The sequence below is a fragment of the Balaenoptera physalus genome (genome assembly GCF_965194825.1).
Source record: "Balaenoptera physalus genome assembly, chromosome: 2".
Lineage (NCBI taxonomy): Eukaryota > Metazoa > Chordata > Mammalia > Artiodactyla > Balaenopteridae > Balaenoptera > Balaenoptera physalus.
In genome coordinates this window covers 142,523,927-142,537,558 of record NC_138883.1, presented here as the reverse complement: position 1 = coordinate 142,537,558, position 13,632 = coordinate 142,523,927, and the positions used below count along the sequence as shown (strand labels likewise).

The following is a 13,632-nucleotide window of genomic DNA, read 5'->3' as shown; positions in this document are numbered from 1 at the left end:
TCCATCTTCCCCACTGGCATCCTCCACCCAGGCTAGCCATCCCCGGGCATCATCTCACCTCCTGGTACCCCCCGCCTGGCAGGAAGCTGCCGCTGCTGTTGAGCGCAAAGAGGGCCTCTCGAGCACCCACGTATAGAGTCCTGCCATCCCTGCTCAGCAGGAGGGCTGTGTAGTTGGAGATGTGATCCACTTCAAATCTGAGAAGTGACTGCTTTTCAGAGCCTGGAGAGAGGACGATCGATGGACATTACCTCCTGGGGGCCCCCCCTCCCACAAGAATCCTCCTATACCAACCTCTAGAACGCGCCAATCTGACTGAAGGTAGATCAGCAAAGCAGTGGGTGGCATGGGGCTGGGGACAAGGCAATCGGATTTAAGGGGAGCAGCATTCCCGGACCCTCAAACATTATGTATGAGACAAAGGCACAATGATGAATGTAAAAGAACATCAATTATAGCACCATTCACGTTAATGAAAAATTGAAACAACCTAAATGCCCAACCACAGGGGACTGGGTGAAAATAAACCCAAATACTTCCTTTGCTGGAATACTATGCAGCTGGTAAAATGCTGTTGTATTAGAAACTCCAGACCAACAAGCAAACAGTTACATAAAAAACCATGGTCAAAATATGAAGCGAACTAAAATATAAAGTGATGGATTTTGAGCACCTGATGGAATATAAGAAAGGAAAGTATATTTAACATTCTCCTTTGAGTGGGGTTAGACCCAAAGAGAAGGACTTGTAAGCACAGCCCACTCCTGTGGGCTGCAGTGAACATGATTTACAGAGGAACGCAAACATGGGGCGCTGGTCTTCAACTATACTGCCTCACAGTCACTCATGGAAGATTTATGGTTATTAAACAGAATGTAAATGTTACACTGAATGTACAACAGACAGGCATTGTGATGCTGGGGGCCAGAGGAGTCAAGGAAAAAGTCGAGTCTCCATATCTTCCTCTGAGAGCAATGAGGGCCACAAGAGACTGTCCGTGGTTAGTGGAACAAGACACTGAGGCTTAAGTATATTATTTTATTTTATTTTTCCACCCCTCCCCCCGCCCCGCCCCCCGCATGTGGGATCTTAGTTCCCTGACCAGGGATCGAACCTGCGCCCCCTGCAGTGGAAGCTCCTGCGCCCCCTGCAGTGGAAGCTCCCCCTGCAGTGGAAGCTCAGAGTCTCAACCACTGGACCACCAGGGAAGTCCTTAAGTATCTTATTTTAAATTGCAAAGGTAACCAAATATAGTGGCAGAAAATGTTTGGAGGAAGTGGGGAAGGGTGATGGAACTGATGGAAAGCTTTATTTTTCTCAGCAGCAAGACAGTAAGTCAGATAAGCCAAGAAATCGTGGGATAAGCGTTTTACTTAAGTGGAGGAAACCACTGTATAACAAGAAGTCTAAATGATTAAAATTGCCCCTTTTACCCAGGCCTGGGGCTGGGGAAGACTGAGGCAGTTACTGCTTTTCACAATAAGTCCTTCTATGCTTAAAAAAAAAAATTATGTGCATGTATCTTTGATATAAATTTCAAGTATCTTTCATTAAATGAAGGTTATAAAACAGTATGCATAGTTAGATTCTATTTGTTTGTGGGAAAAATATAAACATAGAAAAAAATCCAGAAGGATGAATCACAAAATGCTGGAAAGCGGTATCCCTGGTGGAATTACAGGTAATTTTTTTTCCCTTTGCACTTGTTATCATTTTTGGATTCTACAGGTTATACTTGTGCAATGCTAAAGAAATAAATTAGAGAGAAGAAAAGGAAGAAGAAGAAAAAAATAAACACACACATCTATCCACCACGATACCATCTGTGCTTTCAGTGACTAATGGATTTGGAGAGAAATTATTTTAAAAATTCAAAGCAGCTGATAAGAAAAGAAAAACAAGCAAAAAGCAGCCACCCTACCCAACCCCAGGCATCTCCTAACTGACCGGTGGATTGCAACCACGAAGACAAATAGTTTCATGAAGCTGAGGAAGCAAAAAATGCAACATGCCAACAAAGCAGTTGAGAAGACAGCTTCATGTGTGTTTACATGGTGAGTGTTTTTACATACCCCCGGCCTGGTTCCACAAAGGGCAAGGAAACACAAAGAAAAGAAGGTAGTAAAATATAAACACTAAAATCAGGAGTGGAGGAAAAAACACATCTGAAGAAAACATCTAAACCAGAAACGAAGGACAGGTTTCACACAAGCAGGTCATAAGGTCCTCACACAGCTACCAGAGATGGGCTCCACATTTAGTGCTGAGCCTCCCAGTGGTCAAAGAGAAAACGGAAATCAAGTTACCTTGTCCTCATTATTCAAGAGGAAGAACACATACCAGTCTTTCTGGAGAAGCCAAGCTTTTTACCTGGCTGCTAATGGTGAAGGAAGCCCTTCGGTAGGACTTCCTAGCACATATACTGGGACATCCCACCAGCAAACAGGAATGACGGAGTTTCCAAGGCTGTTCACTTCCTGATGAGGGTGGGTAGTATCACAAGGTACCAGTGCAGGAATCTACAGGGAATCTGCAACTAAGTGGCTTGTCACTCTAGAACCAGAGCCAAAACAGGGACTGCTCTGGGAGTTCACAGGGCAAAGTCCAGCCTAATGTCCGGAACCTGAACTCTGTTACTGAAACCACACAGGGCAGCTGTGGTCTGGAGAAGTTAAGGCCTCTCTTTGAACACTTAAGTCCAGAATCACACTAGACTCCAGGTCTTTTGCCTCAAATTCCCAGCTCCTCACCACTTCCTATCAGCACTCTATATACTGGGAGGCCCAAGGAAAGTTTCCAGCACTAACCCCCTACTTTTCCCAACCAGAAAATTTCCCAACACGTAATTGGGGCCCAATTATGTTGCTTGTACTTTGTGCTGATGAGCTGGTCAGCCTTCTGGAACAAGCAACCTGACCATTTTGCATTCTGGTCCGGGAAGAACCGCCCCCTCAAAAGAGACCCCTCCCGTTGGCCACCACAGGAAGGTGTTGGGTAAACATGTTGCAGATATTAACTCCTTGGGTGCCCATGATGATCCTGTGAGGTAGAAACTGCTGCTATCTCCAGGTTACAAATGAAGAAATTGAAGCTCAGAGTCGTTAAGCAACTTACAAAAAGCCCCACAGCAAAACAGAAGCTGTGATAGAAGGCCGGCTCAGGAGGTCTCCTCTCTGGACTCCTGGTCTGCAAACTGCAGGATGCAGCAAAAGCACCTGGAAGATCGAAACTCTAGATCCACGACCTGCCCCTGGAGACTCTGACGCTGCTGGCTTGGGATGGGGCCTGAGAACATGCAATTTTATGAGCTCCCAGGGGATTCTGAAGTTGGAGGCCCAAGGAGCACACTTTGAGAAGCACCGTGTAGGTAGGTCCTTTGTAGGGCAGTGTGGACGTCATCTCACCGAACTCTAGTTTTCGCATATACATCATGGGGATAATGAAAATAAAACCCACAGCAGGCTCACAAGGAGTCAGTTAGACCAGGGCAAACGGCTACCGCAGTCCCTCCTCATCTTTTGCAGCCCTCCAGGCTCCTGACAGCAAGGGCTGGCTCACATATGCCCATGCTTATCTGCCTACAGAGGAGGGGCATTTCTACCCAGGCGGGTCCCGTAAGTCTGGGCAGGAGGCTGCTCTTGGAATCTGTCCAGATACCGAAATGCCAAAGGTCAGAGATAAGCTTGAGTCCAGGTGGCAGCTCAGACTCACTCAGGCCTGGGGGGTGTGGGGAGACTTGCCAAGGGTCATGCAGACATAGCACAGCCAGGTTGGAGGGCCAGCCAGGGCGCCAGCTGCCCAGCCCTGGTCCAGCCCAGCCCTCCAAAGAAGCCAGCTGCTCAAGAGGCCCCCAGACCTCCTCCAGTCACACTGGGAGTCCAGTCAGTGAAACGGCCAAGGAACAGAAAATGCCTGGGAGAAACGGGCAAGGGGCCCCTCACACCACGCACTCCCATTCTGGGGGCGCTGCCTCTCCACCCCTCTGCCCTGAGTCTCTCAGACTTAAAGCCATGGTGTCCCGAAGGCCTGGCCCTCCGCAATCCCTCTTGCCCTGTGGACTTCACCAGGGCCAGTCAGTGGGGCTGGCTTACCAACTGGGAGTCTCAGTGCGACAGAGATTAGAAGCACAGACTCGAGTCAGAGACCTGGGTTCAAATCCTGCCTCTGTCACTTAGTGTCCGTTTGCTACCAGGACAAGCCACTTAACACCTTGGAGCCTCACTTTCCTTATCTGTAAAATGAGGATAATACCACCTCGCCTCATAGGATTGTTACAAAAAGAAATGAGATTATATATGTAAATAATAACATACATAATAATAACCCACATTTACTGGGAGCTTTACTCAAAACAACTTCGCACACGTTGTCCTAGTGCTGGCACAGTGTCTGGCACACGATCAACACTCGAGTGGATCAAAAACAAAATCAAAAAGCCCTGCAGGAAAATCCAGCCCAGCGAGAGCTGCCAGAGAAACAGGGTTGCTTTGAAGAGCTGGGCCTCCCTGGTCCTCGTGGCTAACAAACTCATCCTGGGCCATTCTCACGTAGGCCTGCGTCTGGTCACATGAGGGGCTCACGGCCAAGCAGAGAGCTACAGCTCAGACACGGGCCGGTGTCAGGGGCCCATGCAGTGTGTGAGAGCTGGTCCCTGCTCGGCGGTGTTCTGAGTGGGGTTCCTGCCTCAGCTCGCCCATGTGTGTGTTTGTGTGTGTGTACACCCTACCACAGGGCTTGTCCACGCTTGTGTGTTCGCTCTGGGGTGCTATCTGCAGAGGTGACTAAAAGGAAGTGTTTGTGCACTCAGCTCCATGAGTGCTGGCCCACCTTGGGGTCAGTCTTAGTGTCTACCCTGCTCTCTGTGTGGAAAGAGAGTGCCTTGTGTGGTCTCCTGGGCTACCTGTGCTGCTCAGACATCCTCCACACCCTCTACCCAGCGGGTTAGTCCAGTGCAGAGAAAGCCGGGCTGCCTGAAGCTGTGGCCAGTTCTCCCAGGTGGGATGAAACCGTCCCATCTAGCCTGGGCAGGCCTGAGCCAGTGGCTTCTCCAGGGCTCCAAGAAGGCAGGATGGCGGCTGGCCTGGGGCTGTTCCACCTCGAGGCCTTGAGTCCTCCCCACCCTCGGCCTCGCCCTCGGAGAGGGTCAGAGCTACCTGCAGAGCCCCACTCCCACACCCTCAGGGCCTGGGCTCTCAGCAGGAAGTGATGCGGGAACAACTCAGCCCCCAGCCTCATCTAGAGTTTCTCCCCTGGCCTGTGACTCAGCCGGAAGCTTGGAGCTCCCTGGGGTGAGGCGGGAACAGGGCTCAGCACCATCCCCACCCCGGGCAATCCCCACCCTGCCAACCAGGCGCTGCAGCAGGGCCCTGACTCAGAGCCCCGCCCCACCTTTCCCTCCACTGTGGCTCCAGGGGCACCACAGCTGACGCTGACCTGGCCTTAACAGCCCGCCGCCCACAGGCCCCAGCAGGACTAGGCCAGAAGACACCAGCTTCCCTGCGCGGTCAGGGCCTGGAAGGTGCTCCCAGCAGGAACGGGGGTGGGGCGTAGTGGGCAGCTGGCTGCCCCTCGGCTTGAATCACAAGGTCCCCAGAGAGGGGTCTGGGCCCTGGACAAACCCCTGAGAGCCTCCCAAGGCTCTGTTGGAGCACCTCTTCCCCAGGGAGTCACACGGGACCCTTGGACCCACTTGCACCAGCAGAAGCACCACCTCCAGGACAGGAGTGCTGACTCAGCAGCAAACTAGGGCAAGGCGGCCATCGACCTGGATGCCGCCGACCTGTTTGTGCGTCCTCCTTCCCCCCCGCCCAATGTCGGGGCAGGGTGGCCAGACCGGCTGGAAGCGGCACGCCAAACTGCTGTCAACAGGCCAATGCCAGGGTAGCGACCCCAGCCAGGCAAGGGTCACTCTTGATAGGGGAAGGGGACTGTGTGCCACAAGTGCTCCCCATGGACTGAGGTAACCAAGAAAGAGGCAAGAAATCAAGGGAACCCAGCCTAGAAGCATCCTGTGTTCCTGGGGCAGGCATGCTCGGGAAAGCCCGCTTCCCAGCTGGCTGCTGCTACCGCCCCAGGTGAGCTGGCCAAGTGCTCCTGCCAGAATCACCAGGTGGCCCCCACCCCTCTCAGACACCCTCCTTGTGTCCATCTGGACAACTGAGTCTTCACCCAGGACCTGTCATGGGCTGCCATCACCTTGGAAGCCTGACTCCCACCCGCCCACCAAGGACCAAGGTCAGCTCCTCTGGCCCTCTGCCCCGGGACTGGCTGTCCCCTCTCTCCTGAAGCCTCTACCCCCATCCTCCTCCTCTCAGAGGCCCCCCCTTTCTAAGGAAACTGGGGCCATCAGGCATAAACAACCTCAACTTCCCATCCTCCATCTCCTCAGAAACTGAATCCTGTGTCATCAACCTCTGCCTCTCAAAGAATTTTTTTTTCCCTCAATATCTATCCTAGAAATGTGTGTGCCTCCCTCCTCCCTTCTCAGCCAAACTCCTGAGAAGAGCCACCCAGCGCCATCTCCATCCCTTACCTCCCACTCACTCCCTGCCTGGGGGTCAGGCCTGAACCAGGCCCACACTCGCCAGGGCCCGGGCATCGCCTTGCCGCCAAACCCCAGATGCCGAGGGGCACGGCCTGGCGGGGGTCCCCTGTCCTCTGGGGGTCTGCCACACCGATCTCAAGGGTCGCCTCACGTCTCCTTCACACTCCTCCCGGGCCTCCATCCCTCCAGGAGCTGATGCGCTGTAGCAGTTACTCAGCACTTTAAATGGGCTGGTGCACGTAATTCTGGCCAGGTCGTTGTCAGGTAGGAATTACCATCTGCTTTTTTCGGGCGAGAGAACCGAGGCACACGTGAAATGATTTGCCCTCAGTTACCCAGTTAGGAAGAGCGGTGGAGCTGGGATTTGAACCTGGGTCACCAGCTCCCGAGTCTGTATTATTAATCACCTTCAGCCTCTCCAGGCCTCGCTCTTGAATGTTCTTGTTCACTAGGGTCGGCCCTTGGCCCTTGGGCCACACATCCATGCCCATCGCTTCAATGTCTTGGATGCTGGCAACTCCCAAATCTCTTCATCCTCCAGTATGCAGGTCGTCCTCCAGTACGCCAGACCCCACTATGCAGGAGACCCTCCACGGGCACCTCCTCCACCGCCCTCTTCCAGACCACTCCTCGGCTTGGGATCTTGCGTCTTTGGGTGGCACAGCTCAGCGGGCTGGAAACCTGTGAGTCGCACTTTCTATCTCCCTCTCCCTCACCGTGGACATCTAATCCATGCTCAAATCCTGCCAAGTCTCCCTCCTCAATATTGTCCAAATCTATTCCCCTCACCATCCCCGCTACCTCGGGCCTGAACCGGGCCACTGCCCTCTCTCACCCGAGCCACTGCAGCAGCCTCCCAACTGGCCCCTGCCCCCAGCCCAGCTGCTACACTGAGGTCAGAGGGCTCTCTGGGGACTGTCACGGTCCTGTGTCCCTGTGTCCCAGCCCCTAATGGCCAGCCCTTGCCACATCCCCCTCCCATTTCAAAGGAGTGAACTTCGACTCAAGGTCCTATTTCTCCTCGCCAGTCTTTGCCCAGGCAGTCCCCCTGCCCGGAATGCCCTTCCTTTTGACTAACTCCTACCCATCCTTTGAGACTCAGCTCGGTTTCGCCTCCTCCAGGAGGCCTTCCTGAATCCCCAGCTGGGCGAGGGCCCCTTCCCTGTGCACCCATCATTTCCTGCTCACACCTCTCGCGGTGCATTGGCCACATTGTTTGACGATGATGGGCCTCAGGTGCCTGTCTCCCTTACCAAGCTTTGATCCTTGAGGATCAAAACTGTCTTATTATTTGTAGTCCATATTTGTGTCATCTGGCCAGGGGAGTTCCAAGGAGTTGTTCAATAAACATTCGTTGACTGAATGAATGACTAACAGAGTCCCAAGTCCCAATTCAGGGTACTCTGGTCCAGGGACGGACACCAGATTCCAAGGGGGCAGTCCAGAGGTCCTGAAGCCTCATGATCGCGAGAGTGTGTCTGAGAAGCATGGCCCCTGCCCTGTCCCCTCCCCAGAGCTCAGTCCTGGAATCCCAGGGTCTAGATGGAAGTGTGACAGCTGAAAGTGCTGCAGGGAGACGGGAGAGGCCACAGGGACCGGAAAGCAGAGTCACAAGGTCTGTGTGTGAGTCCTTACTATTATCACTGACCAGTTAGACAAGATACCTGCCGTTTCTGGGAGGGAGTCCTCGCAGGGTTGCTGGGAAGACCAAATAAACGCAGCACGTGGAAATGCCAAGCTCCCAGGGTTAGGGGGCCACCAACAATTAGGATTGGCCCTACCCATGCCGCCCACCCACCCCCACTCCTCATCTTTGCTCTGAGTAAACTCCCAGCCCCTGGCCACCTTGGAAGCCCACTTGTACAGGGAAGGGGACAAGGGCAGGTGGGGGTGGAGCCTCCTACAGGCAGGAGCCCCTCTGAAGGGGTAGCTGCTGCTTCCCCCCAGACCATTGTTACTCAATGGAATGAGGGCTAAGCCTCATCAGGTCTTCAGAAGAGTTGGAAACCTGGATTTTTATAGAAAATTTCCTGAGTTTTAAATATTGGTGACTCATTAAAATTTTTCTAAAACACTTGGATGCCAAACAAAATATATCTCCATGCTGGCTCTGGCCTGTTGCTCCCCCGTTTGCAAACGTCTGTCTGAGACGTTTGCCCCAGTCTCCGGCGCACCGCGCTCCTGGCCAAGTCTGCCGGGTCTGCCCTATTTCCGACCATGGCTGTGCCATCAGGGCCTTAGCTGGATCTCTTGTCCCATCCAAGGAGTGACCTCAATAGATTTCTTTACCAGATGGAAATACATAACCTATCAATTATTCAAGGGCTGAGCTGGGTCATTTCGCTGCTTTTGTACATTTCACAGGTGAAGCAGGAGCCAGATGTTCTCATGGAAAGAATGTGATTCTTGAGGCAGAGAGCTTGTGGTCCAAGGCTTCGCCCCGAAACTTCTAGCTGCACGGCCCTGACAATATGAGTTCTCTTCTCAGAGCCTCGGGTCCCTCATCTGTACAAGATGAAACAATACCACCTCCATACCCCAGGCCAGCACCCAGCACACACTGGGCGCTCCCTCCCGGGTGGTTTTCTTCCCTCTTCCAGTTAACACCTCTCTCAGAGGATGGGCAAGGGGAGTCCAAGAGAGAGGCAGCAAGTCAGTTCACTTGGCCCCTCTTTAGAATTAAAGATAAGGGGCTTCCCTGGTGGCGCAGTGGTTGGGAATCCACCTGCCAATGCAGGGGACACGGGTTCAAGCCCTGGTCTGGGAAGATCCCACATGCCGCGGAGCAACTAAGCCCGTGAGCCACAACTACTAAGCCCGCGTGCCACAACTACTGAAGCCCGCGTGCCTAGAGCCCATGCTCTGCAACAAGAGAAGCCACTGCAATGAGAAACCCGTGCACCACAACGAAAGAGTAGCGCCCGCTCGCTGCAACTAGAGAAAGCCTGCGCACAGCAACGAAGACCCAACGCAGCCAAAAATAAATAAATAAATAAATTAAATTAAAAAAAAAAAGAATTAAAGATAAAATGAGAGGTTTCTGTCTACTGTCTATTATCCCCACTGAAACCCCCTCACCACAGGCCCCTCACCTCTCTGAACGCCACTAAGCTGTCAGGACGGGCTTCTCAGATGGACCCATGAGTACAGACCAAACAAGTCCCACGGAGAACAGGTCAGGTCGCAGGCTTGCAAGGCAGAACTGTGTGACGTGGACAAGATACTTCTCTTCTCTGAACCTCAGCTATCTTAACTGTAAAATGGGGATAATTCCATCTACCATGTAAGTGGAAATAATATACTAAAAGCCTGGTGCCCACAGTAGCCCTATACCTGCTACCTTACCTTCTACCTTCTAGGTGCTGGATGGTGGAACACAAACATAAGGACGCCAGCTGTGCCACCTAAGGGCTGGTTCCTGCCCCATAGTGGAGACAGTCACACAGGAGTGGTGGGTGGCTAAAGAGTGACGAGGGAGACCGCACAGGGCTCTACTTTCCATCCTGGACTTGGGGGAGCATGGCCAGGACAGGGAGGTCAGAATGAGAGGAAGAGGAGAGGCAGGGGGAGGGGCGGGGGTGCTGGCTAGGGAAAAGCAGCAGCAGGAGCTCCTGAGGTCAGGCCAGCCCAGACCATAAGAGTCCCCCATTTTCTCACTCCTCTTCCCCCTCGACCCACACGGAGGACCACATCAGAGGCCTCCGATCCTGAGCACCCAGGGATGGGGGAGTGGGGCCACAGGCCCTAAGAAAGGGGACAAAGGAAGGCGTGACGGACATGACCTGAGTCCAGCTTTTTCTCCAGGCCCCGTGCCATCCTCTCTGTCTCCCCTGTCTAGGAGAGGGACGTGCAGGTGTATCTAGCTGTGCCCCAAAAGTTGTGCAAGCTCAGAGCTCTGCTGGGCTGGCACACAGGCATTTCAACACCCAGCTAAATGTGGGTTATGCAGAGGGCAGAGTGGAGGCAACCAGGGACAGGGAGGAGGGAGAGGTGTGGTCCAGCCCCAGGCAGAGGAGGTTCTCGGGGCAGAGGAGGACTTTGAAAGAGCTGAACCAGGAGCACTTGAAAAGTGGACTAAATTAAGCAGGACCCCTGACGATGGCCTCCAATCAGCCCTCGGGGGACTTGCTTGGTCTCCTACCCTGGGTTAGGGGGTGGGGTCTGCACCACTTCATTCCCTGGCCATAAGGTCTTAGCACCTAGCAGAGGGCCTGCATACAGCCAGCGCTCACCAGTATCTACCCAGTTGATGCAAATAACCTCACCCAGCAAGGCGGGCAGGGAATTTCCACCACAAAGAAGAGTAGCCACTACCTTTTACTGGGGACACAGCATGTGCCAGGCACCGGGCCAAACACTTTACACACATTATTTCACGTAATCCTCTCAGGACCCTGAGAGACGGATCCTGCTATTACTCCCATCTTGCCAATGTGCAAATGGGCTTGGAGGAGGTGGGCACTTGCCCCAGGTTGTGCGGTGAGCCGTCTGTTAGCACCACGGTTACAGCTCTGTGCTGAAGGGCCATGAAGATGACAGACCACAGGACAGAGCTGAAGACAAATGCTCATGTCAAGCTGAGGCCACATCAAGGAGGGAGGCCGGTACCCAGCCAGGAAAAGACTTCGAAAGTGGCTTGCATGGGGCTTCTCAGGGCAGCCATGACCCTGGGTGCCCGCTCCAGGTCAGAGGACAAGCAGCTGATTCAGGCCAATGCGCTGTTCTCTCTGCTCAATGGGGTTTTGTTGACTGCGGTTTGCAGGCCTAGGGATTTATATCCAGTCTAGTTTGGAAACACTGTGTCCAGAGTCTTCCAGCCAGGCACTTCTGGGGCAGGGGGAAATTAATAACTCCTTTTAATTGCCCAAATAAGGGGACCCGATATGACTTTCATGAGCATAGGAGCAGGTTGTTTTGTTTCTGCCCACATGGCCAGGCTGGAAGGCACTGCACATCCGGGCCCATTGTTTCCACTCTGCATCTCTCCTGCTCCTAACCACTGCAAAGCCTCTGTCCTGACTGCAGTCTCTGATGCAACAGAACCAAAATTCCACATGCTTCTTTGAAGTGTCCCTTTCACAGAGACAAGAAACCTCCTCTTAAGGCCACTGCTTGCCTAGCTGACCCTGGAGCCCCCAGTCTTCCTCCCACTCCTGTCCACTGGGTGAGACCACAAGTGGGGAACCCCCTCCTTATGGCCCCAGGAATCTGCTGCTGATCAACAGTAATGAGGGTTCCATACGAAGGACCTCAGATGCAAACTGGATGTTCTACTTCCAAGGATTTTGTTTTAAACCACAGACACAGGCCATTCTCCCTAGGCCTCCGGGCCCTTGGAGAGCCTGGGTGGGAATTCAGTACAGGATGGCAGGTGGCAGGAAGCAGGGTATGTTCTCTGTTCCATGCCTCTCTCCCTCTTCTGTAAGGGAGAGGCCTGGGGCTTCAAGCCCAGCATCCCATGGTCACCATGGGCTTGCCCGGTATGGGCACACTGCCAGGAACATCTAATGAGCCCCCAGGGATGAGGCAGGAAACCGCCTCAGGCCATGCTCAGAGGGTATGCCTGCTCAGTCACCAGGGATCCCCCTCTGGGGCTCCCAGCTGGCTGGGAGGACCTGCATGTAGATGGGAGGGGGGCAGCGGGGATCAAGGTCCTGGAGGGAGGCCAGGGAGGCGAGCACTCTGGGTGCAGCGCAGTGCAGCTCAGCAAAGTGTGGATGCATGCTCACGAGTTCAGGGGCTGGGGTGCTGCTCAACGATGCCAGGGCTTTGGTGGAACTAGAAAAAGAGGTCCCCTCTGGGTAGTCCCAGCCTCAAGAACAGAGCGGAAGGTCTTTTTCTCTAGGCTCCACAGCTTGGAAAGCAGAGTAGAAACTGCATTTCAGGCCCTCCACCCCTCAACTGGGCACCTCTGTGCCATGCACAAAATGTGTGCATCTGTGGGTCCTCACAGGTGAGCCTGAGTGTCTCAGTCTTTTGGGGGGTTAGGATTTTAACATATGAATTTTGGGGGTACACAGACATCCAGACCATAGCACCACCTGACCTGTGCAAAGGGTGCTGGTGTGTGACAGTAGCCTGTACTATGGCCAGGCCATGGTGCTGAATACGTGGAAGTGGGCCAGGTTTCAGGGCAGTGGGTAGTAATGAACAAGTGTTCTAGCTGCTCCCAGGAAGCAGGTCCTCTCAGTTCCTCCTCACAGCTCCCCCTTCTGCCTTTTAGTCACACTATGAGTGGTCCCCAGCCAGCTTCAGAGTTGGACACAATACCTGCTACAGTCGACATGGCCCCGTGAGCCAGTCCAGCTTTCCCAGGGCCAGAAGTGGAGTCCATCAGAGCCTTTGTTCCCCCCTCACCTCGCCTTTTTGCAGAGCTGAGAGGGTCTAAGGGCAAAGGGAGTGGTGGCCACAACAGAAAGAGTAGCGAGGCAGCAGGCCTGGGTCCGGATACACCTGTTACCTTCACTTACCCAGCTGGAGCACCCAAGGGGCTGTGGTCAAACTAACACACCCCAGCTCTGGGCAGGATATGCCAGAATGAAGCCTGTGCTTAACACGTAGCAATGATGATAACTAACACTTATTAAGCGGGTTCTACGTATCAAGCCCTGCCCTAAGCACTTTTCAAACAGAAAATGATTTAACCTTCACAACTTTGGGGTGGGTGCTATCATTATCCCTATTTTACAGATGAGGAAATCAAGGCCCAGAGAGGTTAAGCAGCTTGCTCAAGGTCACACGGTTACCTAGTGGCTGAGGCAGGATTTGAACCCAGGCCATCTTCTCAGTATTATCCTGCAATGTTTCAGGTAGGGTTTCCCTAGAGGCCCTGACTTAATTTAAGTACTGATTCTGCTACTCTTTCCTTTTGTAAATGAAATGCTTTTAGAAGTGGGATGCTGTAAAGAGAAGGAAGCCTGGTACAGTTTTAGTCTGTAAACACTAATTTATACATCCTTTATTCTAATTCATTCAGTGTGACAACCAACAAGTTAAGGGGCTTGGAGAAACATTATTGGGCATCTATATATGTTGCCTAGTAATACACCTGGTTTCATGAAATCTCCAAGATAGCCTTGCAAAATACC

At 53.1% G+C, this 13,632-nt stretch overlaps 1 protein-coding gene across 3 annotated transcripts in view; it reads right to left on the bottom strand.

The window, feature by feature from the left end:
* Positions 1–13,632, bottom strand: part of SEMA4B (semaphorin 4B) — a 38,770-nt gene that overhangs the window by 10,334 nt on the left and 14,804 nt on the right. For all 3 annotated transcript variants that reach the window (XM_082448631.1, XM_082448632.1, XM_082448630.1), the window contains one exon: positions 59–222. In XM_082448631.1, the coding sequence (XP_082304757.1) occupies positions 59–222 (164 nt within the window). The remainder of the gene's footprint in view (positions 1–58; positions 223–13,632) is intronic.